Below are 24,012 nucleotides of genomic sequence, written 5' to 3' on the forward strand. Positions count from 1 at the left end.
ACGAACACGCGCGTAGATGCATCCCTTCCAGCGCTAGTCGGGAATCTATCCGCCTTCGATATCCGCCGTCTTTGCGAGTGCGCTGCAGGTACACATTCTCACTTCACCCCGATATACTCTACATACTCATTGCTCTTCGTCCCATCGGCCCAGCCCCGCCATCTGAACCTGTCGGGCACCTTGCGGAGGCTCTTCAGCTTCATGAGCAATTTCGCCGACAGACGGATCCGGAAGCCGCGGAGAAGGCCATCCGAATATACGAAACGCTTCTCGAGACGTCTGATTACCCAGGCCAAATGCAGCGATATCACACCCTGGCACATCTTGTCGACACTCTTCTCGCACGATTCTTGTACACTCGCAACCAGGAAGACCTGTTGAAGGCTGCTCGTCGCGGTCGAGAAGCTCTCCAAGCCTGCCTTGCAGAAGACATAACATGTCCAACCTTGTTGGCGCTTTACTCTCGTGTTCTCTGCATCAACGCGGACAACGTTTCTCATTCAGGAGACCTAGAAACTGCTGAATCGCTGTGCCGTCACGCTGTATCGCTCTTTAACTCAAGGCATCCATCGAAGATTGCATCACGTTCGAATCTTGCATGGATTCTCGGACGACGATTCGAGACGACTGGCTGTCGAGCATACGTTGACGAAGCTATCGATATTCAGCGCCAGACGTTGCTGGAGATAGCCTCATCTCATGATCACGTTCAACATCGGTACCTCCATCCCTTCAATTTAGGCTGGTTCCTACTTCGTCGTCATGAAACAACCAGCGAGTCTTGCGATTTGGAGGAATCTATCGCTTGTTTCGAAAACTCCTTATTACTTTGCTCGCCTACGCACATCGACCGAGGAAGAGTGTATAGTGCTCTCCTTTCCGCGCTGTACAGCAAATGTTTCTCGTACGGCAGTCCCGAAGACCTAGACAGAGCCGTAGATCTTGGCCAACTTGCGATTGAAACAGAACGTCCTCCACGAAACTCCACCATGAACACGGTGGCAAGTCTCCTCAGCATTCGCCATCAACTTACCCTGTCCGACGGACGCGACATCGAACATGCGCTCGAGCTGCGACGGCAAGTTCTTGAATGTTCAAACCCCCGCTCTAGACACCATTCGATAAATCTTTGCAATCTAGCGTCTACTCTGAGCCTGAAATTCGCCTGGATTGGAGGACTAGGGAACCTGGAGGAAGCAATTCAGCTGGGTCGACAAGCCGCAGATGCCGCACCTAGCGATCTTCCCCAGCGATACGCCATCGCAGATGATATAGCGAACGTGCTTATGCTTCGATTCGCCGAGACGGGGGAGATTTCTGACCTCAATGAAGCGTTGAACTGGGATCGCACCGCTATGGCTGCCATCTCACCCTCTCATGCACGCTACAGCTCTATCGCTGTGGATATGATTGCCCATCTATGCACACGCTTCGAGCACTTCCATACTTCGAACGATCTCGAGGAGGCTATATCTCTGTCGGAAGATATCTTGCGCAGCGCGTCCGCCAATACTAGGGTCCATAAACCGCATGGGACGTATTCTCTATCAAAAGCGCTTCTTCTCCGCTCTCAGCACAATGGCAATCTGCATGATGTCGAGCGAGCGATCCAGGAGTTAGAGCCTGTCGTCTCTGGGTTTTCAGAGCGCTCGGCTTGGCCGGAGTTTGCACGCACCCTTGCTAGATGCTTCTCCGCTCGTTTCCGCCTGATTCGGCATGCCGATGATGCACATCGTGCGTTGGCGATCATGAATCAGCTCCTGATGGACGTGCCTCCGGGCTACCGTGAGAGGTACCAATGCCTCGTAGATATCGCCGAACTTTACATGCAACGAGATGCGCCCTACTACAATCTCTCACTCGCGCTGGAGAATCTCATGCATGCTCTGAAAGACGACAGTAGGGACGTTCGCTCGCGGCTTCAAGGTGCTGCCAACATGCTCGACATGATTCAAACTCATCATCAGGAGGCTCTCAAGGGGGATCGCGGGGCGCTATCGCAACTCCTGGATATCTACTTACAGACCATCAGTCTGCTTCAGAGGGTTGCATATTTTAGCGTTCACTTGCATTCTCGACTCCAGTCACTCAAGGCCGCACAGAACGTGGCCCTCCGAGGCGCATCGATTGCGTTGGTCCTATGTCTTCCCCACAAGTCCCTCGAGATTCTCGAGCAAGGTCGTGCGATTTTCTGGACCCATAGCCTGCGTTTACGTTCTCCATTCGACGTCGTTCCCGAGGATCTCCGAGATCGCCTCTCGACTCTCGCACTGCAATTGGACTCCGCCGCCCATGCGTCCCATTCTGTAGATGATCCTCGGGTCTTAGAGGCTACAATCGCTCAGAGAAGGCGACAGACCGAGGATTTCAACTTGCTTTTGAAAGAAATCCGCGGTTTACCTGGTCTAGAACGGTTTTTGATGCACGACGAATTTGGGACGCTAACAAAGGCAGCGGAAAGAGGGCCCGTGGTCGTGTTGGTTTCTAGCACAGTAGCATGCCATGCTATCATCATCAAGCGCCCCGATGACGCCACAAGCATCCTCATCGATCGGTTACCCTCCGCTTGGCTCGCTGAGTCGGGGATAGCATGGAGATCTGCTATGGAAGATGCGAGAGCTGACCTTGGTGGTCGTCTGAAAGTAGCAAAGCCGGCAAAGCGACACACACCGGAAAGCGCGAAAGGGGCCGAGATTCTGCGCAGGCTGTGGGTGGACGCAGTGAAGCCAATCCTCGATGTTTTGGGGATCCGGGTAAGAGCCGTTGGGCCGTGCCTATGGGTCCACAATATGCTCACATTCTGTTTTTTGCAGCCTTCAGCGGGTCGAAACCGGCCCCGCGTATGGTGGTGTCCTACTGGACATTTTGTTCACCTCCCGATCCACGGGGCCGGTGCCGACGGAATCTGGTGCTCTGATTACGTCGTCTCCTCCTACATACCGACGCTCAGCTCCCTTCGTACCACTAGGGCGAATTACGAACGGATTCCCAAGCGAGACATCCGAGCGCTGGTTGCCTCAGTTCGTCGCTCTCGCATGTCCCAGTGGACTGAGCTCCCTTCCACACGCGAGGAGGTCAGCGCGGTTCGGAGGGCACTGCCTGAAGAAGCATTAATAGAGCTGCCTAGGGTGGACGATGTCTCGAGTGGTGACGGGGATGGAATAACGGCGGAGGCGCTGCTCAAATTGCTGCCACAAGCGACTATTCTGCATCTTGCCTGCCATGGCCACCAAGACGTGGACAACCCTTTGCAGAGTGGGTTCGTCATGCAGGACGAGATGCTGACGATTGAGCGATTGATGCCTGTCCCGTTACCCCATGCATTCATGGCCTTCTTGAGCGCCTGCGAGACAGCTAAGGGAGATAAGGCGAGCTTGGTCTTTTGCGATTTCCCATTGTTGATAAACTTGCCTCCCTCATCAGGAACAGCCCGACCAGATTGTCCATCTTGCCGCCACGATACTCTTTGCCGGTTTCAAGAGCGTCGTTGCTACTCTATGGTGCGATAGGCGATCATGTTACTGGTCGCGAGCAATTCTTGCGTCAATTTATGCTGAATATAATTGACCCAGGTCTATGGAGGATGTCGATGGGCCCATGATAGCCCAGTCGGTGTATCAAGATATCTTTTGTGGCGACACAGATCACATCAACCCGGACGACGTAGCGTATGCACTTGACAAGGCGGTGCAAAAACTGCGTCTAGCCCACCCCGAACCGAGTCGATGGGCACCATATATACATCTAGGAATGTAGCCAATGATGAGAGCAACGATACGTGAGATGCTCGATACGGACTGAGGAGACTCAAGAGGTGGCACAGTGAGTTGTGGCAGAACTTGGTGATCAGAGCAGGGCGATGGATTAGGCAAAGGACCGTGCCTTTTATCGCATGCATGTTCATCACGATCGGCAAGTACTGCAGATGGTTTGTAGCCGGCGTCTATTCAGAGCAGAGGGATTGATATGTGAGCGAATTGGGACACAACTGCCGGTGCATGTGGAGGATTGTATGTGCGTTCTCGCCGGTCCCCAGACGCGCTCAACAACGTGTGCCATGTTGGCGGTTCATTTGTCGAACTGTGCATTCAACGGATCTACTGCCCATCACCGAATATTCATATGACCACGACCAACGGAATCTCGTACCCAGCCGCACGGTGACCAAGCTAGCGGTGAACCGTTGACGGATCATACATCGAAACCCTTCCTCGACATCTGTTGTATGTTGTAGAGCATGTTGTCTGCCTATGCGTTTCTCCCAGTGATTCCAATCCTAGCTGCCAATTGCCTCGTCTGCAGCATCTCCATCCTCCTCGTGCGTGCGAAGAGCACAAACACACCCACCGCCGCCAAGCCGATGTTGCTTGCGACAAACTCGTAGAAGTCTGCACGCTCGACCTCCGGGATGCGTCCACAAGCCTCCCAAGCAGGCGTCTCACCCTGAAATTTCGACGCGGGTTTGCGGTTGGGCTGATGTGGGAGCGCGGTTGTGGCGGGGGACGTTGAGTTCGAGGAGATGGGTGAACAGTGGACGAGTCTTCGGTTGCCAAACGGTTGGCAAAAGGGCTGGTGTAGCTGGTAACATGGGCTGCATTCAGAGAGCGGTCAGGATGTATGAGAGTTGGCACGGCTTACAGCGTCTTCAGGACAAGGCTCGCAAACTCCAAAAGGCGTGCATATCACGGATGGACGAGGAGGTTGTGACGTTGTGGACGTTGGCGTCGGCGAGTCTGCTGCATTGACCGAAAGTACGAAAAGGCACCATAGCGCAAGAACAAGCCATCTGAACATCATGACATTGTGACTGAAAAGCATAGGCAGCAGATGCTATGAAGTCATGAAGTGAGGAGGAAGACAAAGTCTGGACGTGAAGCCATCCGCACTTGTCACTTCCGTTCCGTCCTTCCTCTCTTTCTTGAACCCCTGCATCCCTCCTGAAGGAGATACATTCGGCTTCTGTACGAAGGCTGCACCACTCGAGGACCTCAGAATGTCTCGTCGCGCCGCCATCGTTGAAGAAGAATTCGACGACGACACCGACATTCCGCTGCCCTCCCGGCCCTTGGCCAACACTGGGCCTCGCGGCGCGATTCTCGAGCAGATCGGCGACTCCGATGAGGACGAGTCGGACGACGACGCCCCGCAGCTCGTCGCGCCGTCTACGAGCAACCCCCAGTCACCCGCACATCCTCAATTCCGTGGGGCTCAATCGCCGCCCTCGCGCCCAGAGAACTCGGTCACAGATATCACTCCGTACAAAAAGTACGCTCCCCATTCTGCTCCCGTTAGCCATCGTGTATGCCTTGATACTGTACGCTGACCTATCTTTGGCCGATCAGATGGACATGTATATACCCCCTCTACATCGATGCCAAGCGTGCCTACGGCACCGGTCAACGTCGCGTCGCACGCGAGAAGGCGGTATGGTGGCCGCTCAGCAAGGACATCGCGGATGCGACGAACCGGCTCGGGCTCGGGACGCTGCACGAGGTGAACAAGGCTCACCCGCGAGACTGGGACAACCCCGGCCGCGTGCGCGTGCAATGGAAGAAGGATGGCAGGCTCGTCAACCCTGCCATCAAGACAAGTGCGTGCACTCCTGTGCCACCCCGTATATGCAATATTACTTACAACATACGTGACGGACAGAGAAACAGCTCCTGGAAGCAATCACCTTCCAGATCCACCACCTGAAGCCCGAAAACATCCCCAAGAAGCCCTTCAACTTCACGCCACCCGAGACCGCCTCGGCCACCGCAGCCGCACAACCCGCGACCAAGGTCATCGCCAAAGGCAAACAACCCGCGTCCGCGTCCAAGCCGGCGCCGTCCGCCGCCGTGGCCCCGCCCACGAAGCGGACGAGCAAGCGGCGCCTGCCCGTTCCGCCAGAGCCCCTCCCGCCGCTGCAGAACCGGTTGTCGCCCTATTCACCGGCGCTGCCGACCGGGATGCTCGTCGATGCCGTGAAAGCGGGCATGAGCGCACAGCAGGAGAGCCCGGTACCTGGTCTACCTGGAGGGGCAGGAGCACAGAAGGGAAAAAGGAAGGTGGTGAGAGTAAGGGGATAAACTGGGAGGACGATGGAACATGTACCATGAAATGTACCCCAATATGGAGTATGATAATCCTTTGACGCGCTAGCCACGTTGACTGCCTCAACGTGCGCACCAGCAAGGCCTTGACCCGCAAGTTTGCTCGGTCGGTGCTGGGAATATATCCTTACTGCTAAACGTCTCGATTCACCAAGCCCTGCAACACGCACATCCAGATAAAGCATGTGTCTAATATACGTATACGTCAATGATAGAATACACACGGATCGGACGATGTTGAATGTCCGCCGGGACGAGTGAAATGCTACAGATTTTGACGTTGAATCTTCTCTCTCAACGGAACCAGCCACCAGAATCCCACATAGCACCAACCCGCAACTCTGTAACTCACAAGCACCCAAGGACGAGCTTAGTCGTCCTCGGAGATGCCAGCGGGCCGCTTGAGGTCGCTGACGTCGACACCAGGCAGAGGCCACTTGCGTGCGAACTCCTGCACCTCCTTCTTGAGCTCCTTCACCTGCTTGTAGCCCTCAAGACCTTCTCCGCCCTGGGTTGCGACCCTATACCCACTGATGAGCATCGATCGGAAAGGTGGACCACGCAGTGAAGGCGTACCTGACAAAGTCCTTGAGTAGCTTGCTGCCCGCCTCTTTCTGGAGTACGAGCGCAATCTGCACCGCGCGGTTCAGGAACTCGCCAACCTGCTTGATGTCGTCCTCAAGCATGTTGCGCGACGTGAGCGCCGACGTGCCGAGACGGATACCGCCAGGAACCTGCGCAGAGGTATCGCCAGCCACCGCGTTCTCTGTGGCCCCACGGTTGGTTAGCTTCTAAATCCGGGCAACGATGGGACGACAAGACGCACTGTTGATGGTGATACCGACAAGATCGCACAGCTTCTCGAGCTTAGAGCCGGTTAGCTTGAGCGGGCGCAGGTCCCAGAGCACGAGGTGGTTGTCCGTGCCGTTCGTCTGAAGCTTGTAGTCCTTCGCGACGAGGGTCTCAGCAAGCGCCTGAGCGTTCTTGATCACCTGCTTTGCGTACGCCTTCCACTCCGGCTGGCAGGCCTGGTGCAGGGCCGTTGCGATACCGGCGATGGTCTAACCATCACAACGGGGGTCAGTTTACAATGTCCCAAGATGGGGATTAAGCGAGACATACATTGTTGTGGGGACCACCCTGGCAAGCAGGGAAGACAGCGTCGTTGACACGCTTCTCAAGGTCATCGGCGTACTTGCTGTCCTTGCGGAAGAAGATCAAGCCAGCGCGAGGTCCACGAAGGGTCTTGTGCCTGTTCAATAGTCCCATTAGGTCTCGCATGCTTCTTGATGAATATAAGAAAAAAAAGAAAACTCACGTAGTGGTCGTGACGACATCGCAGTACTGGAACGGATCGGCGAGCTCGCCGGCAGCGACGAGGCCAGACGTATGCGCGATATCGGCCATCAAGAACGCGCCGTGCTCGTCAGCTGTCTTGCGGAGCTCAGCGTAGTCCCAGTCGCGAGGATAAGCCGATGCGCCGCAGATGATCAAGCGGGGCTTGAAGATGCGAGCCTGAGTCGCGAGGCCTGGGGTAGGGGTGGTTGTTCAGCAAGACGGGTCGGTAATGTAGGAAGATGGAAACAAAGCAAGACAGGAAGAATCAGATCAAACGTTCTCTCATTGGATTGGGGCGTTACTCCCATCCTGTCGACGAGCTGGGTTTGTTCGAGCAAATAGCTCTTTATCGTCATTTGAAGGCAGCATATGTGCACCGATACGGGAAAGGAGAAGATAGAAGAAGCGTAAGAAGAGTCCTACATACCCTTATAGTCGATGAGCTGGTTGGAGTGGTCGATGGAGTACGGGAGGGACTGGAAGTAAATGGAGGATGCAGTCATCTTCTTCTTCGCGGTCTGTGACGATCAGAACTATTAGTCGAAATGACGTTATGTGAATGAGAACGTCGCGTACGTAGTAGCCGTGAGTGAGATGACCACCATCAGGGAGGCCGAGACCCATCAGGCGGTCCTGGGGCTGGAGGAGCGCCGTCAAGGCGGCGAAGTTGGCAGTCTGCCGGAGACAATGAAGTTAGCGAAGTGCCAATATAGTAATGTGCAAAAGGGTGAAAGCGAAAGTCTACGCAGATGTACGTAACGGGAGGGCTAGTCGGAAGTACGTACGCTGCCGGAATAGGGCTGCACGTTGACTCCCCACTTAGCGGGGTCAAGGTGGAACGCCTGCAGGGCACGCTTGCGGCACAGGACCTCAAGCTCGTCTATCCATCTGATAAAATGGTAAATGAGTACGCTCAGACGGAGAGGATACGGTGTCTGAGACACTGAGATTGGAACGATACGCACTCGTTACCGCCGTAGTACCGATGGTCCGGCAATCCCTCAGAGTACTTGTTGGTGAGGATAGAACCGTTGGCTTGCATCGTCGCCAGCGACGTCAAATTCTGAGATATGACCCGTGAGCAACACGTCTAACAAGCAGCGCCCGCGATAGATTAGCTGTGTACCTCGCTGGCGATCAGCTCGAGACCGGAGAATTGGCGCCATGTCTCCTTGTCGATAATGTTCTGCACCTCCGGGTCTGCCTCGGCGAGAGGAGTGTAAAGGATCTTGTTCTGTATAATAAGACGAAAGTCAGTCCTCTTGATCGTCAGTTCCATTCCTCATGGTGAACGCACGAAATCCGGGGTGGACCCCAATGTGGAGGCCATCGTGCGCGCTTGGAGAATGGTCGTCGGGAACGTCTGGGTTTTCGCCAGGGAATTCCGGGGCGAGCTTAAAGATGAAAGGAATGGGGTGGAGAGGGGGGAATGAGATGGGAGAGAGGGGGAAAGGCGGCGAGCGATGGCCCTGGGCAGCATTAAAAAACCGGCGAGCAGCACGCAAAAGTTTTGTACGAGGCTCCGGCGTCGGAGTCTCAATTTGGCCCAGAACTTGACCGGAATGAGCTCGGTCCCTATCGGCCGACTGCAGTCTACTTGATGCCTTCTTCCCGCTTTTCATGAAGCTGCCGCCAAAAGCACATAAAATACAGTGCGACTTGTGTGCAGAAAATTGTGCAGCCAGGTACACCATGCACGACTCACTACGCGTTGTGGGATTGTCTCAAGGGGTCTGAGACCGAATGTGTAAGTCGGCGCTACCGTTATCTCTGGACCGGCTGCACAGAGAATTGGTACGTATATAATGCGGGCGCAATGTATTGTCTAGAAAGCACGATTATCGTCTAATGTTCCAATGAACTCCGTAGAAGTAGAGCTCATAATCATTGAATGGCGTCCAATGGGACGGTGCATATCTTGTCCGAGTCATTCATAATTCACAACTTCATGGTTCAAGTCGAAGACATCGCGAGACGAAGAGCCATTATCACATCAAAGTAGAGACGTAAACTCATACACTCATCACGACGATCCCAGAATCCAAAGAGCAATACAACCAACGATCGTCAGTCTAAGCCTTCTTCGGGAAAAACCTGCCAAACCGTCCCCTCGCCTCCTTCTTCTCTACCGCGGCGCGCACCTCGCGCTCGACCTCCTCGTCGCTGATACTTCCAATCGCATACCACGCCACGGTCACCATGCCCAGTGTCGCGGTGAACACGCAAGCGAACATCGCGCCGATACCCTTCGGGTGCCAGCCGTTGTTCTGCGGGTACGGGCCGAGGGTGAGCCCGGACAGGTCCGTCGGGTCGGTGTGCCCCGCGGCGTTACCCGAGGTGAGCTGACCCATAGCAGCGCACTGGTCGGCGAGCTCGGTTGGGATGGTGTATTGGCCGGAGGAGATCTGCTTCTGCATTTCCAGCGGTGCTTCGATGAGCTGCATCGCGAGACCGACTTCGAGATGCCATTCGATGTGGCCTGTGAAAATACGCGTCAGTGTATCGGTAGTATGCGCAGTGGCGACCCGGAGGACGCACAATGGAACAACCATGTTCCTGGGTTGTCCGCGACGAGTCGGAGCGTGACTGAGTTCATAGAGGGCACCTGCACCGTGTCACGACGGATCGGGTTCGCTTGGCCCTCTTCGACAGGCGGGTTCAACGTAACGTTGTCGCTCGTGTAGTCTTGCGCCCGCCCGATGATCTGGTATTTATGACCGTGCAAATGGCTAAAGGTGGGAGTAAATCTCGGTTTCTGCGTACGTGACATCGGAAATAAGAGAGATACCCACAAAGGATGCTTGCCAGCGTCGCTGTTCTTAACCACGATATCCACCACGTCCAAATGATCGACGACAAACGCCAACGGTCCGTACGCATCGGCGATGGTAGCGTTCGAGCCGAGGGTGGCAGCCGACAGAACGGTGGGGACAAGTCCGGCGTTCCATGTGATCCCGTTGAACATAGCGTGGTTCGTGCCGTCGTCCATCGTGTCGAAGCTTACCTAGACATGAAATGCATGATCAGCGACTCCGCTATGCAAAGAAATATTATTTTATTATTTGAATCACCTCCAGCTCGATCTTCTTGTTCGCCGGCGGGAGCTGCGCCTGAACCTCGACGGGAACAAGCGCCGTGTCGTTGGTGTCGTGGAATGCATCCACACCACCAAGATCTTTGGTGCTAGCGCTCGAATCATACGTGATCGACGACGTTACATCTTCAGGTGATTGTGAGGTCCTCGTGCTCATTGTCAGAAAAGGCGTCGAGGCTTACTGGGGTTGAGCGCGGCAGGGACGGTATCGAACATGTCCGTGTCCATAGCGCCGTGGATTGCCCAGTTGCTCGACGTGTCGTTCCGTGCGGTGACGAGGACAGAGTAGCGCTGGGCGACGGTAAGCGAGAGCAGGTCGATAGGGGACTCTTCTACATCCGTCTAAGTCGTGAAAATCAACACATGAGCCTGCAAGTTAACAAATAAGGGTAAGACACATTCCACGTACTCCATCGACTTCGATGATGCGCATGTCGTGACCGTCGATCCAGAAGAAGAACGCTGCAAATGCAGATACGTTCACAACGCGCAGACGATATGTTTTTCCAGGTTCGAACGGTAGAGTCGCGTTGTCTGTACGCCAAAGCGAAGCGAAAACGTCTGTCAGACGCTGCTGGGAGTAACAACGGAGAGCATAGAGCAGTACGCACCATTGTAACCGACGGAGGCCGTAACAGGGTCGGGGCTCGTTCCGCTCTTAGGGCCCAGATATGTTCCGTTTTGAGCGAAGTAAATAAGGGCCGAGTCTGATATGCATTCACGTTCCGTTCAGTCACTGCTGAGATCACCAGTAGAAGAGGACAATGAGAGGCGTACCAGGTACGGGTTCCGCTCCGCCGGGGTTGGCGACGCTGATGAATTCTTTGAGGAGAACATCATGTTCCTTATGATACCAGTCGGAGAGGATGACAGTGTACTCCTCATCGTAGGAGTGGACCTCTTTTGTCGGGTGAATCACCACGGGTGAGCGGAGACCGTCCGCGTATTGTCCCTGTAGATAGGAAGGGCTGTCAGTAGGGTGATAGGTGGAAGATAACTCAGGATAATCAGGATGATAGAAACACCCACAGCAGAGTGAGAGTGAACCCAGTACGTGCCCCATTGGTCGCTCTCGTTGATGGGAACGACGTATGTGAAGCTCGCGCCGGGCGGGACGCCGCACTGCGAGACGCCACGAGCGCCGTCCATCCAACTTGTCGAGTTGAAGAACATGCCGTGGTGGTGGAGCGTCGTTGGTACATCGAGCGAGTTGGTGGCGTGCACAATGAGCGTGTCGTTCACCGTCACATCAATCGGCGGGGGCCTGTACCAGCAATACACGAGCGCTCGTCAATAACGTATTCATAGGAGTGGAACAGAGAACAAACGTACGGAAACGTGCCATTGACGCCAATAACGCGCCGCTGGTACAGCCCGTCGGGGCTGGCGTTTTGGACGTAGGTGATGTTCCACCAGAGCTCGGTGACGTCCGCGATGACGGCAGGGAGCGCGGCGAGGGTCGTCAGGGAGAGGGAGGCGAACGACGTCCTCATCCTCGACGAAGCTGCGGAGGGGAGGGGAGATGAGATTATGGAGGGCGGGAGATGGGAGGGGGCGTACCGTCTGGCTTATCAGATAAGTTTTTTGGGGATCGAGTGGTTTGATCGAAGACGCAGCTTCGTGTGTGTCCGAGATGGACCGGGCCTGGAAAGGGATCCGTAAAGCTCCGCAAGCTCTGTGTCTGGGCGCAATCAAATCAGGCACGCGGAGTGCGAATGTCACCGAGGCGGTCCTCGTAGGTGTTGGTTGCTCAAGGGGGAGCGCGAGGCACGGGGTTGGTGAGCTCGGACGCGTTTTCCTCTCCTTGTGCTTTGTGGAGGACGGGGAAACGGCATGCGGCGTATCTGATAAACGCTTCCAGGAGACAACGCGGGAGAAGAGAAGTCCATCTAAACTCGGTTGAGTTTCGCCGCGGGTTTCGGGTACCGCGTGCACATGAGCGCATCCACCTGCCCCTAGCGGCCTTCTGTCTTCGCAATAAGTTCGTAACCTTATGCTGTTTGGCACCCCAGTGATGGAGTCTGACGTAAGAGATGGCCAGTGTCGGTTTCCTCGAGACGATGCCCATTTGAAAGACAGCACTGAGATGATTCTGCAAGCTCGACGAGGACAACGTCGGGAAATGGCGTGATTCGTCTCCAGCGGCCGTACGCTTTGCCGATTGTCTTAAGCGAGCTTTCTCCCGGTAACTCAGCGGTGAAGTTGCAGGACGGTGCATCGCGAAATGAGTGGCGCCAAAAAGGCTCAAAATCGGAGGTGGTGAGCGAACAGCGCCGCCCAAGATTGCCGTCTTTGGAAATCCTGATTGGGAGAGTGATCTGATAAGCCCGAAGCGTAATCAGATAAGGACCAAAAGTAGATCAAACACACGGCACGGATCTTATCAGATGCGGTCTCGAGGCGCGCGCCCTTCTGTCAATCTATTTGGGGTCTAGTCCCGAGGGCGCCCCGAAGAATCCCGGCATCAGGAGATCGAAGGTGCAGCGCGCGAGGGTTATCAGATAGCAAGAAAATACCTCTCCTCCTCCGCGCCGCCCACCCCAGAGCCCCGCTGGTCAAAGCAGCCTCTGCACGCTAGCTTCACGCCGCTCTTGGTTCCCCAAGTCCTCGCCCATTCCCAGGACCTCGCAAGACCCGTAGACCAGAGCTCGACATGGCGCGCAACCTCTTCTCCGTCCCCATCTTCTTCATCGTCTTCCGAGAGACACTCGAGGCGGCCATCATCGTCGCCGTCCTCCTCGGTCTCGTCGAGCAGATCGTGCACGACGACTCCGGCTCCTTGGCCGGCTCCACGCCCGTCGCCCCCGCGACCACCGTCGCTGAGGAGAAAAAGGACGGTGCAACGCCTGCCGCGGAGGTTCCCGAGCTTGAGCGAAGCTCAATGGAGGACAGCGTCGACGAACTTGACCAAGCTCACCTCGCTGAAGCCGACGCGCACATCAACCGCAGGAGACTGATCCGCAAACTCCGTATCCAGGTTCGTCGCCTCGTAAGGAAGATGTCTTGAGTGGGCTAACACCGTACACAGATTTTCTCGGGTGCAGCGCTGGGTTTGCTCCTTGCCCTTGCGATCGGTGCAGCCTTCATCGCCGTCTGGTTCACTCAGGCCTCCAACCTGTGGCAGAAGAGCGAAGAACTTTGGGAAGGTACGTCAGCTCCGTCGTTCACTCTATCACTTGTTCAAAAACCCACGTCTCGCTCCGCGTGTAGGTATCTTCTCCCTGATAGCGTCGTTGATGATCTTCGTGATGGGCATCACCATGCTCAAGATGGACCGTGCCAAGGCGAAGTGGCGCGTCAAGCTTCAGCGCGCGTTTGAGGTTCGTGGAGCAAGTCCTTGCTCTGTCCTCGTCCATGGTCCTCATCGTAAACGGGTATCCTCTCCCAGAAAAACACTCATGTCACTGGCGATGCTAAAGCTGGAAAATGGGTCCTCTTCATCCTTCCCTTCATCACCGTGCTCCGTGAGGGCATGGAGGCCGTCGTATTCGTCGGCGGTGTCTCGCTCGGCCAGTCCGCGACCTCTATCCCAATCGCCGCCATCGTTGGCCTCATCTGCGGTCTCGTCTGCGGCGTGCTCATCTACTTCTTCGCGTCCCGCTCCGCCCTCCGGGTCTTCCTCGTCGTCATGACCAACTTCATCCTCCTCATCGGCGCCGGTCTGTTCTCTAAGGCCGTCTGGGATTTCGAGGAAAACGCATTCAACAACCTGTGAGTACCCTCGTGAAGGTGTGTATGCCTTCAGGATCGGGCGCTGACGCGGTGCGTAGTCTCGGCCAGGACGTTGACGACGCGGGAGGAGACGGTCCCGGCTCGTTCGACGTGCGCAACTCCGTCTGGCATCTTGACTGCTGCAACCCCGAGAACAACCTCGATGGCGAAGGCTGGCTCATCTTCGGCGCCATCTTCGGCTGGACCAACTCCGCCACCGGTAAGGATGCCCTTATCCCACATTCCCTCTCGAAACAGGGGAGGCTGACTGGTCTGTTTTCGCTATGTAGTCGGCAGCGTGCTGTCGTACATATTCTATTGGCTCGCGGCAATCGCCGTGCTGATCTTCATGAAGTTCAGAGAGGGTCGCACGAAGGTGCTCGGTTATGAGAGCGCCGCAGGCAAGAGGAGGCGGGTGGATGCGGACACGCCTGCCTTGCCGCACTAAAAATGATGCGAAACGTTCGCGGTCATGATTCATAGGATATTGCTCTGTTTCTCGTACGACTTGGTGGATACGACGGGTTTTCTTCATATGCACGACGATGTATGACGATTCTGCGAGGATTTGATGGATACTTCAAGGTCTCTCTGTGATTCCTGCTCCTTCTCGGACCTCCCCCGCCGTTTGCTCGTCGGATACTCCAACGAGTCCAAACGGAAAGGCACCGGCGCTCCGTGTGATACATTCAGCCTCGGAACCTCCGCAGAAGTCGCCCAGTTTTTCTTGCCGAAAACGAAGTTTCAAAGGCTTGACGTGTTCGTCGGGAGAGTCCTGGAGAACCTCTGTCGCCGGTGAGAAAAGGGACTCGGACATGCGTGGTCAGGTATCTAGAAGTGGCGCGTAAGTATAAACATCTGTTCGCCTGACGCTACGGAATGCTATACTTGCTTTCGGACGGCTCCGAAGATCCCTGAAACTGGAGCGATCTTGCTCGGCCCAGTCTTGTCCCGTGCGGCCCGAATATCGTGAAGGTACCTAATACTGGGCACCAGTGACGGAGCGGCATGGACACAATGTTATGTTGAGGCACAGGAGAATCGCTAGTGCCGTTCGAGAGCTAACCGGATAACCCTGGATCCGGAGAACATCTGGATGGCACGAGGTCCTATCCGGTATTCGTGGAATCGCAGTCAATATATGCACATGTCATTCTTTGATAAGGTGGTTGAGCCGGCATCACACATGATGTTATATCTTATAAACTCACTATGGTCCGGATTCACCAGCGCACCGATTGATGCCCAGCACGCGTGCAGCTCAGACAGAAGCTTCAAAGGGTAGTCCTCCGCCGGTGGAAGTTTCCCCAAGGAGTGGGTGGCCCGTCACCGGAAGCCAGCGTGCAAAGCCATCGCGGGTAGCGATCTATGGGAGCAGTAGCATTGCATTAGCCAGGTTTTTTTAAGCACAGAAGTGGGTTTGCGAGTCCGCGTTCGCCACGAAAGCATGTTCTCTCTTGACGGTGAAGATCCTGTCTTGGCACGAGCTCGTTGTCGGGGAGTCGGCGCGCAAGGCGTGTGAATGTCTATCATTGATAGGGGACACACGCAGTACAGTGTACTGACTGACCTTACCCTGGCATTGAATCCCTTTTTATAGAACGTACTGCCCTATGGAACAATGAACGGGGTTTTCAAGGCAACGTAAAACAATGGTTAGCCGAGCTTCCCTTCCTGCCCTTCTGCTTTTGTTGGCCATGGCTCCTTTCATTGTCTTTGTCGGCCTCCAGGTCAATGCCACGGCCACAGTGCCACTTGCGGAGCTAAACAGGACGATAAATACTGGGTGCCAGGATGGACAAATCCCTCACCTCGGTCACCCACTCCTTGACTGCGACTGACGCCTGGTGCTCTGCTCGTTATCCATCCCTCTGCTTTGACTAGACTGTGCTACATTCTACCGACGATTCATCTCCACGTCTTCTCTTCATCATCTTCAACACCACATTGCAACAGTCAGCTACACATTCGATTGCGACCATGATCTCTATGCTTGTCTTCGCCATCCTCGGCGCTTCTTCCCTTGCCGCTGCCGCTCCGGTAACCAAGCCGTTTGTGGCTGCACGCCAAGCCACGGAGAACTCGACCTCTACCGCCGTCGCTGCCACCACCACCTCCGCTTCGTCAGCAGCTGCTGCCAGCTCAAGTTCAACCGACTTCCACCTTCAGAATGGCTTCGACGCACAGTCGCTGAACGCGAAGTTTGCTACTCTCGCCTCGACAGACTCATGCACAGGTGCGTCCACACGTTCAGGTTTACCTTCATTCCATTCTGACGCAGTTTTCCTCTCAGATGGTGAACAAGCATGCGTCTCTAGTTCTTTCGCGCAGTGCGTTGGTGGAACATGGGCCACGACGCAGTGCCCGGGTGGGCTCTCGTGCTTTGCCTTACCGCTCGTAAACAAGGCCGGCACCAGCATCGGATGCGACACCCAGGCTGATGCAGAGGCCCGGATCGCCGCAACCGGCGCAACCGGTGGCTTGACCGGCTCTGGTTCGTCCCCATCCAGCGCCGCTGCCCCCTCATCTGCCACCGATGCTGGGACCACGTCAACATCCAGCTTGATCTTCGTCCCCGTCACTACCATCGACACCGAATCCACGGTTTCTGCGCCGGTTACCCTCACGATCGTAACGACCATCTTCCCCTCTGCATCGACTGCTGTCGCCACCGACTCTGCAGTCTCATCGGCCGCGGCATCTGCAGCTACATCCTCCGCAGCTGCCGCCTCCGTCACGTTCGCGCAACTGTCCACCGTAGACCCCATCGCGTCTGGCGCAGCAACCGACAGCGCATCCGATGCTGCTGACCCGTCCACCTCTGCGGCCACCACTGCCACTGCCGTCGCGACCTCGACCGGCGCGTCTGTGACAGGTACATTCGAGCAAATCTCGACCGTGGAGTCGATCGCCTCTACCGCCGCTTCCACCACTGCCGTTGCCGTCACATCTTCGTCTGAGAAGAGCGCATCCATCACCGCGGCGCCCACCGCTGGCGAGGCGGTCTCCACCGTAGAGGCCATCCACAAGCGCGCTACTGCCGTTTATGGCTACGAGAACAAGCCTGTGTTTGTCGCACCTGGAAAGAGGCAGATCTCCGTCATCGGCCTGACCACTGTCCCCGCCAGTGCGGTCTTCACTTCCGCCGCTGCTTCGACGGCCTCCGCAAGTGCTAGTGATGTGGCACCCACTGAAGCGAGCGCGTCGTCCGACCCCATCCTGTCGCAGATCTCCGGTGCGATCGCGAGCGCGACCGACTCTACGTCCGTGGCCAGCGTCAGCACAAGCGTCTCCGCCTCCGACGCAAGCGCAAGCACGGTCACCCAGTTCGTCACGGTTGTGTCCACTGTCTTCGTCACAGGCACCGACGCTATCCAATCCTCCGCGTCGTCCTCTGTGGAGTCCACTGCGCTCGTCTCCGCGACCGGTGTCCTTGTCGGTGCCTCCGCGAGTGCGAGCGCGAGCGCCTCTGCGTCGGCAGTCAACCAGGCGGCAGGCTCCTCGATCGTGGCGTCTGCACCCACTACCATCCTGCTGAACACTGCCAGCGCGAGCGTCGTGGCTGCCTCTTCGGCCGCAGCAAGCTCTGTCCCAGTCCTTGCTTCTGCCTCGGGCATTGCGTCCGATTCGTCTGCCGCCGTCACTACCGTAGTCGCGTCGGCCACGCCCAGCGTCGCAGTTTCCGCTTCGGTGCCCGCCGTCTCCTCCGTTGCCGCTTCCTCGATCTTGAGCTCGAGCAGCGTCTCGGTTTCCGAATCCGCCAGCGCAGCGCCCTCCAGCTCCTCTGCGACGGGAGGCCGGTTTACCTTCATCACCGCGAACCCGACCACTACCAGCGCCCCCGCGGCTACTGCCACTGCTCCCGAGTCCCTATCGAGCCTCGACATCTCGGAGCTCCTCACGGCTACCATCTGAATGTCCTCCACGAGCGTCATGATGACATTCAAGCCCCGCATTGAAAACCCTACAAAGGCAATCGTGCTCCCTAATTGTATCGCAAGACCATCTAATCGGGCTCGACTTCTCATCAATGTTGACATCACATCCGCATAGTATTGTAAACCAACACCATCCTTCATGTCTTCATATTCCCTAGTCGATGTAGTATATGGGCTGTCACTGAGTGACGCGCCAGACCGTACATGTATTTGTAGCGGATACCGTCACAATGCATTCTTTCCGATATACCTTGCTGGTTGATAATTCATGGTCAAGAGTTGTAAGCCAGACTCACTCTGCTAACGCGGTGAACATCTCGCATGCATGCGCCGGCGATTTGCCGAGCGCCTGTAAGGCGCTGTATGCCTTCGCCACCGAGTTGCAATGCGATGTAGATGCAGTTAGGACGTTGTCCAAGCAGTTTTCAATAGTAAGTTTTCGTACGGATTTGAGGGACGGTTTGTTTCTGAATCCTATCTCTAAATACCATCATAGATGATTTCAATGTACTAAATAGCAAGGTATCCCTGTCGTATGTGTTGGTTGAGTCCTATGGCGAAAAAAGCCGAGCCATACCGTCCTTCATCATAGCTTCCCGGAGAAGGGTACGAGCCTGATACATCGCATTAGCATGCCGGTTCAGAGAGCACCTCAGTCTTCGCCCTCGCATCGGCTCTAAGTGCTCCATGGTTCCCATAACATGTGGTACATCGGGTATGCCCGCATGGAATTGAAAGGACACGCACTCATCACTAAATGCAGTACATTGTCTCGGCCCTTGCACGGCCGCCGAGCGGTTACGACGTGCTTCGAAAGCGCGGTATCAGCCAGCTTGATCCTATTGTAGTAAATGCTTACCGACGAACGTCGTCGTTCGACATCAGGGCCGGATGGTTGACGCCATCGGTCGGGAGCCCTCCTCGTCGTTTATCGGTCCGACGACATGTGCCGTGTGGGTAGTTCGTGACCATGCTGCCTGTGTTGCATTTCCTGTCTGTTACCTTGCAGAGTTCGCGTCGTTATCAGCTGCTTAGTCGGCGACCTGTGAATGAGCTCTGTAAGAGGTGTCAACCGAACACCAAGAAGCTCAATATGATAGATACTTGATTGAGATATCTCTCCGTCGGAACGGAACGCGACTGTTTCTGTCGCAACAATCGATGACCTCTAGAAGCAGTGGCAAAGTAGTTGGAAAGCAGTATTGTTAATCATTTGAAGTTTCCGATGCGGATCAAGCCATGCGCAACAGCTCTCGACGTCACCAAAGACACTGGCTAAAAAAATCAGCAAGCCTGGACTATCAGCACAAACCCGCCTGCCAGCTACTCATCTTTTGCATTGACAATGCACTTGACCAGAATCATCGCCGTGTGCTTTGCTGGCGCCGTAGCTGGAGTCTTCGCCGCTCCGTCCGCAACGGATACCTCTTCCGGTCAGGCGTTTTTTGTGTGCTCTTGACAACATGGCTTAATGCGCTTTCCGTCTACGAATTCCGCAGGTAACTTACCTAAAGCTGATCTTGATAAGAGGATGTGCTTCCCGCCTGTTGCCGGTTGCAAGGTAAGCATACATCCGTTCTCTTGCCGAGGCAGGAATAAATTCTCACAATGCGTGCGTAGTAGTAATACTGAGTCATTACCACGCATTGACGCAAGTGCGATCTGAGGGCGCGTTGTTGTGTTCAATGGCAGAGTTGGGTCCGCGGGTTGCTACGTTTTCGCATGTTATTGGAGTTTTACCGTGCGACGAAAGCTAGATTTGGCCCTCCGAGGATCCGCCACCGCCGCTGATAAACCTTCGCCTTCTGGCCTCAGTATATTGCCTCGACACGTACTCTATCACCCTGCAGCACGTTGTTTTTAGATCTTGATCCTAAGGAAGAGACCTCGAGGGATATCGCCGGAGACGCCGCTTGAATAAGTCCGTATCCGAAGAACTGCTCACCAGGTTTAGGTGCACTTCATTAGTGAACACAAAAACATGAGGAATGGGGCACGATCTGGGATGACTGCGTACTCCGTAAAAAGAGCTATTATGCCGAAGCAATCAATAGCAGTTAAATAGCGAATTCGAGACTGTGATCCCACATTCCATGCGCAACGAGTGTCAGCACACATATTTGCACTGTTCAGCACATACCCACCTACCGCGTGCCTGATCGGTGCTGTAGCTGGAGCTCTTGCCCTCCCGTCGCCGAAAGAACATCGTTTCGGGAAGGCGTCTTGATCGTGTTATCGTTCATTCGTCGTGATATGCGTTCCGTGTATAATCCGCTGTCGAACTGCCCGACTTGACCCTTTCCGAGAGGAATTGCAATGGTGGCGAATGCAGGGCAAGTTTTACACCCTCTCGTGCGAGAAATAAGCAGAATGCTCAATGTGTTGTGTGTAGTCCGTAATGTCTTCTGGCAACAGCAACTCGGAGTACGAGAGATCACGACGGAATGACCAGAAAGACGGAGGTGCTCGAGAAGGTGACCCTAGCGTAGGGCGACATGCTGTCGTCTCAGGTCCCGCGTATACAACCACATCGCTATTCTGCTACTCGCTCATCGAGACCGTATTTCTACCTGTTTGAGCCTAGTGCTATTTGATATGGCGTGCGCTGTCCCATGTCGCCCGGGGCGATTCCCGATGTCAACCACGTCGTGGTGCGCACGTACTGTGAATTGCTGGCAGTCTGGCGTTACTATGATTCATGGGCAAAGCTGCGGAGAATGAATAAACAAGTCCGTGATGCGCACCACTGAGACTAGGACGCAACCGCAACTCGCTGAGCGTGCGTCGCCCGTCAGTCGGAGCCGGGGGGTTCCCCCAGGTTGAGCGAGCCATGCATAGAGCGTGCTCCCACGGGCGAGTCGAAAGGACACCTCCGTTATAGGATCATGCTCCGGAGCGTCCCCGGGCGCGTATGGCATGATAATAGCCTATTCGAGGTTCGAAATCTGGTGCGGATCGGCCAGGTTCTCGTTCCAGAGCATTTGACAGTATTACAGCTCATTCCGATAAGTACTACTGAACCAATACCTACATACAACGCGGATCGTCGCTCGTTCAAGCGTGCGCCAGTGAGTAGTGTCCAGCGATTGAGAGCAAAAGGATGCGCAGGGTTGACACCGAACAGCGATATTCATGTTGGGGAACATACAGGAACTACTTGCGGATCACACAACAAGCTAGAAATCGTTCTCCTGGGGAGTCGTTGACAGCGATGATCCGAGTCGGTCGGACGATCGAGGCAACAGTGCCCTCTGAGCAGCGATGAAGAACGCGTAATGTTCCGGGTTTTCATCTTCCGCGTAAGGAACTATCGTCACCTTCCTCAGCCGCGGCAATTTCTCCGAGTCCGCAAGAACGGTGTCGATGTCCTGCCAGCACAGCGAGTGGATGTAGGAAGTATCAGTCTCAAACGTGATCGTCACCTCTTCGAGAAGAGGGCTGTTGACCGAGGCCAGAACCTCGGAAATCCACGTCGTGCAGCGTGGGCGAATGTACGAGCCTTTGACAGAGCGGCAAAGGGCGAGCGAACGGAGGTTCGTGCAACGTCCAAGGTTTACGAAAGTAGACAATGGGTCTGCGAGCATGGGTCAGGGGACGGCCGCTCGGATGACCGATAGAGACACTCACCCGGGGGATGCAAAGGATTGATGGTAGAGATCGTCAAGTGTTCTAGCTGAGGATGCTGTTCAATAACCGATCCTAGCGTCCTCCAATGCAAACTCTGGCTGCTTCGGACGACAAGACGTCGCAGAGGGATACACGGGCGGGCGGCCAGAAACCGATATAAGGTACAGGAGAACTGGAAGTGATCGTATTTCCACGGGCAGTGGACGATCTGCTGAAGATTTGTAAGAGAAAAGCGTGGATCCTGTGGGTTTTCGTCCTCGAATTTGTCATCGTAATACGTTATGATACGCTCCATGTTGAGTACCTGAAGGCGGGGAAGACTGCACACCAACTCCAAGAAAGCCTCGAAAGACTCGAAGCCGGTCCCTGTCATAGTCAGAACGCTGACGTTCTTGAGGGAAGGGGAGGTAGTCAAGGGTGTAAGATGGGTTGGAGATAGTGCATGAGACCAGTCGGGTTTGTACTCTAGGGAGGCGTCTTCAAACGCCAGCTCGTCGAGCGCCGGAAGGCGCGACAGAAACGGGGTCAGGTCAGGGCATTCGACTGGGTCCATGTACCGTCGTTGGTACTCAGGGACAGACGGTGTCGCATCGATGAACCAGTAGGGGGTATTGAGGATGCGCAACCTGCGAATGTAGTCGGCGAGATATGAGGCACGGTCAAGGAAATCCATGATCGCTTCTAAATCGGCCTTTTGCCCGAGGGTCACACTACGCCATAACCTACTCTGCGCATGCGGGAGCATATCCCGACAGACGATCGCGCAGGCTTTGAGATCGGCGACATCCTCGACATGCCCAATGACCACGCCCAGGATCTCGGACGGTAGTAAGAAGAGAATCGAGTCGGTGTCGCTCTTGGCCATTCTGCTCGTAGTGCTGAGGCAGATCAGACCGAGCCACTGGACGAGTACTTGGTCGACGATGAAGAGAGAAGATGTTGTCAAAGGCGCGGTGGCGTGCCAGGGCTAGTGTTGCCGTCGAGTCGAGGTGAACTCGATCCAAACTCGAACTCGACTCGAACTCGTCGTAACTCGATCTTCCGAGTTCAGGCGAGGCGAGTTCGAGTGAACTCGCGAGTTTGCTAGAAGGTTAGCTCAGTGTTCCCATTGGCTATCAGGCGCGACCACGTGATCCTCTGCTCACCGATCTTGCGCTCGCGTCTCGTCGTGCTCGACATACTTGCTTCATAGCGTCTGGAGACTTTGTTTTGCCGCTCAGCGCAGACCTTCGAGCATGTCGTCAATGTACTCCGCAGCACTAGATCGACTTGGCAACAGTATATAGTCGACCAATATATCGCTTTTCTCAATTTCTCCTTCGAGCTCAAACTCCTTCGGTCATATTGTCAGCGTATGCAAGCCCCGTGTAACTGCAGCTCAGTCGATACATGTCCGCATAGAGCCATGCTATCTGACATGTTCAGTGGCTATGGTATTTCGGACTCTTTGCATGGATTCGCCAACACTGTTGGACTTCACCCAGACCCGAGTAATGGCATTCGGGGCCGATTCTTGCCGCCAGACCCTTCTGCACAATCATATCTTGGTGTTACTCAGCTGAGCTCATCCCCTGCACCTCCAATAGTGATTCCACAGTCCGCTCTCCAGGACACTACAAATCTACAAGATCAAGTTGTGAATGCACCCGCTCCAACCGGAAAGCGAACACGGACACGTAGCAACATCACAAATCCACGGCAAAAACGGGCTCGAACGCAGGTCAATGGAATTCAGGCCACGCCTTTGACATTTGGTGTTGGTCCCTTTCATCCGCCTGCGCCGAGCTCTTCGCAGAATAACAGAACTGTTAGTTCGACGTTCATTCCTGACTTGCCAACAACAGACTCGCTTCCCGCTCCGAGTCTTGATCCCTTACAGCCTTCGGTCTCTCAACGCACCAGCCAGTCCAGAACCTATGCGGCAAGTGACGTCTGGTGGCATATGCGACCAATCCAGTCTGCCGAACGACCCGATACGGAGCCTCCCGCTGATGGAGATGAACCTCTACGGGAGAAGCCAGACACCCCGTACGTGAGCTGCAAGCTATGCAAGTGAGTGCGATATGCGATTGTCAGGCCTTGTCAGAGACTGATATCTAGCTAGATGGCCCACTTGGAAGGTGTACAAGCTTGGCAAGGGAGGCAACACAAACACGATCCGAAATCACCTCATAAGCCGTCACTCTGATATATACAAGGAAGAAAGGAC

At 55.2% G+C, this 24,012-nt stretch overlaps 7 protein-coding genes across 7 annotated transcripts; 4 read left to right on the plus strand and 3 right to left on the minus strand.

Moving 5' to 3' along the window:
* Positions 1-989: 989 nt before the first annotated feature.
* PUNSTDRAFT_134067 (uncharacterized protein) lies at positions 990-3,756 on the plus strand (the record flags this gene model as incomplete). The annotated part of the gene is made up of 4 exons (XM_007383528.1): positions 990-2,753; positions 2,814-3,377; positions 3,424-3,500; positions 3,573-3,756. 4 exons carry the CDS (start codon positions 990-992, stop codon positions 3,754-3,756), a joined length of 2,589 nt encoding a protein of 862 aa, XP_007383590.1.
* A 392-nt stretch (positions 3,757-4,148) lies between these two features.
* On the minus strand, positions 4,149-8,904 carry PUNSTDRAFT_52360 (glycine hydroxymethyltransferase). Its single transcript, XM_007383529.1, has 15 exons — positions 8,731-8,904; positions 8,560-8,667; positions 8,399-8,496; positions 8,219-8,321; positions 8,010-8,108; positions 7,861-7,951; positions 7,414-7,624; positions 7,218-7,347; positions 6,922-7,156; positions 6,672-6,861; positions 5,653-6,616; positions 5,343-5,590; positions 4,887-5,265; positions 4,639-4,830; positions 4,149-4,578 (listed from the first exon to the last, which is right to left on the minus strand). Exons 1-11 carry the CDS (start codon positions 8,761-8,763, stop codon positions 6,466-6,468), a joined length of 1,449 nt encoding a protein of 482 aa, XP_007383591.1. The 5' UTR covers positions 8,764-8,904; the 3' UTR covers positions 4,149-4,578; positions 4,639-4,830; positions 4,887-5,265; positions 5,343-5,590; positions 5,653-6,465.
* Positions 8,905-9,255: 351 nt separating this feature from the next.
* Positions 9,256-12,054, minus strand: Psfet3 (ferroxidase). Its single transcript, XM_007383530.1, has 10 exons — positions 11,860-12,054; positions 11,557-11,791; positions 11,305-11,479; positions 11,139-11,234; positions 10,937-11,061; positions 10,710-10,869; positions 10,505-10,653; positions 10,226-10,437; positions 9,972-10,162; positions 9,256-9,912 (listed from the first exon to the last, which is right to left on the minus strand). The coding sequence occupies exons 1-10, from the start codon at positions 12,018-12,020 to the stop codon at positions 9,506-9,508; spliced, it is 1,911 nt and encodes a 636-aa protein (XP_007383592.1). The 5' UTR covers positions 12,021-12,054; the 3' UTR covers positions 9,256-9,505.
* A 1,126-nt stretch (positions 12,055-13,180) lies between these two features.
* Positions 13,181-15,136, plus strand: PUNSTDRAFT_102421 (Ftr1 protein; the record flags this gene model as incomplete). The annotated part of the gene is made up of 7 exons (XM_007383531.1): positions 13,181-13,324; positions 13,400-13,504; positions 13,556-13,673; positions 13,738-13,847; positions 13,916-14,238; positions 14,298-14,458; positions 14,529-15,136. 7 exons carry the CDS (start codon positions 13,181-13,183, stop codon positions 14,684-14,686), a joined length of 1,119 nt encoding a protein of 372 aa, XP_007383593.1. The 3' UTR covers positions 14,687-15,136.
* An 88-nt stretch (positions 15,137-15,224) lies between these two features.
* PUNSTDRAFT_52366 (uncharacterized protein) lies at positions 15,225-15,731 on the plus strand. Its single transcript, XM_007383532.1, has 2 exons — positions 15,225-15,393; positions 15,450-15,731. The coding sequence occupies exon 2, from the start codon at positions 15,480-15,482 to the stop codon at positions 15,642-15,644; it is 165 nt and encodes a 54-aa protein (XP_007383594.1). The 5' UTR covers positions 15,225-15,393; positions 15,450-15,479; the 3' UTR covers positions 15,645-15,731.
* Positions 15,732-16,227: 496 nt separating this feature from the next.
* PUNSTDRAFT_68079 (uncharacterized protein) lies at positions 16,228-16,764 on the plus strand (the record flags this gene model as incomplete). The annotated part of the gene is made up of 2 exons (XM_007383533.1): positions 16,228-16,474; positions 16,532-16,764. Coding segments are annotated over 2 exons (480 nt in total), but the record flags the coding sequence as incomplete, so codon positions are not given.
* Positions 16,765-21,352: 4,588 nt separating this feature from the next.
* Positions 21,353-22,690, minus strand: PUNSTDRAFT_143587 (uncharacterized protein; the record flags this gene model as incomplete). The annotated part of the gene is made up of 2 exons (XM_007383534.1): positions 21,804-22,690; positions 21,353-21,750 (listed from the first exon to the last, which is right to left on the minus strand). The coding sequence occupies exons 1-2, from the start codon at positions 22,666-22,668 to the stop codon at positions 21,353-21,355; spliced, it is 1,263 nt and encodes a 420-aa protein (XP_007383596.1). The 5' UTR covers positions 22,669-22,690.
* Positions 22,691-24,012: the final 1,322 nt, after the last annotated feature.

Source organism: Punctularia strigosozonata, assembly GCF_000264995.1.
Source record: "Punctularia strigosozonata HHB-11173 SS5 unplaced genomic scaffold PUNSTscaffold_6, whole genome shotgun sequence".
Classification (NCBI taxonomy): domain Eukaryota; kingdom Fungi; phylum Basidiomycota; class Agaricomycetes; order Corticiales; family Punctulariaceae; genus Punctularia; species Punctularia strigosozonata.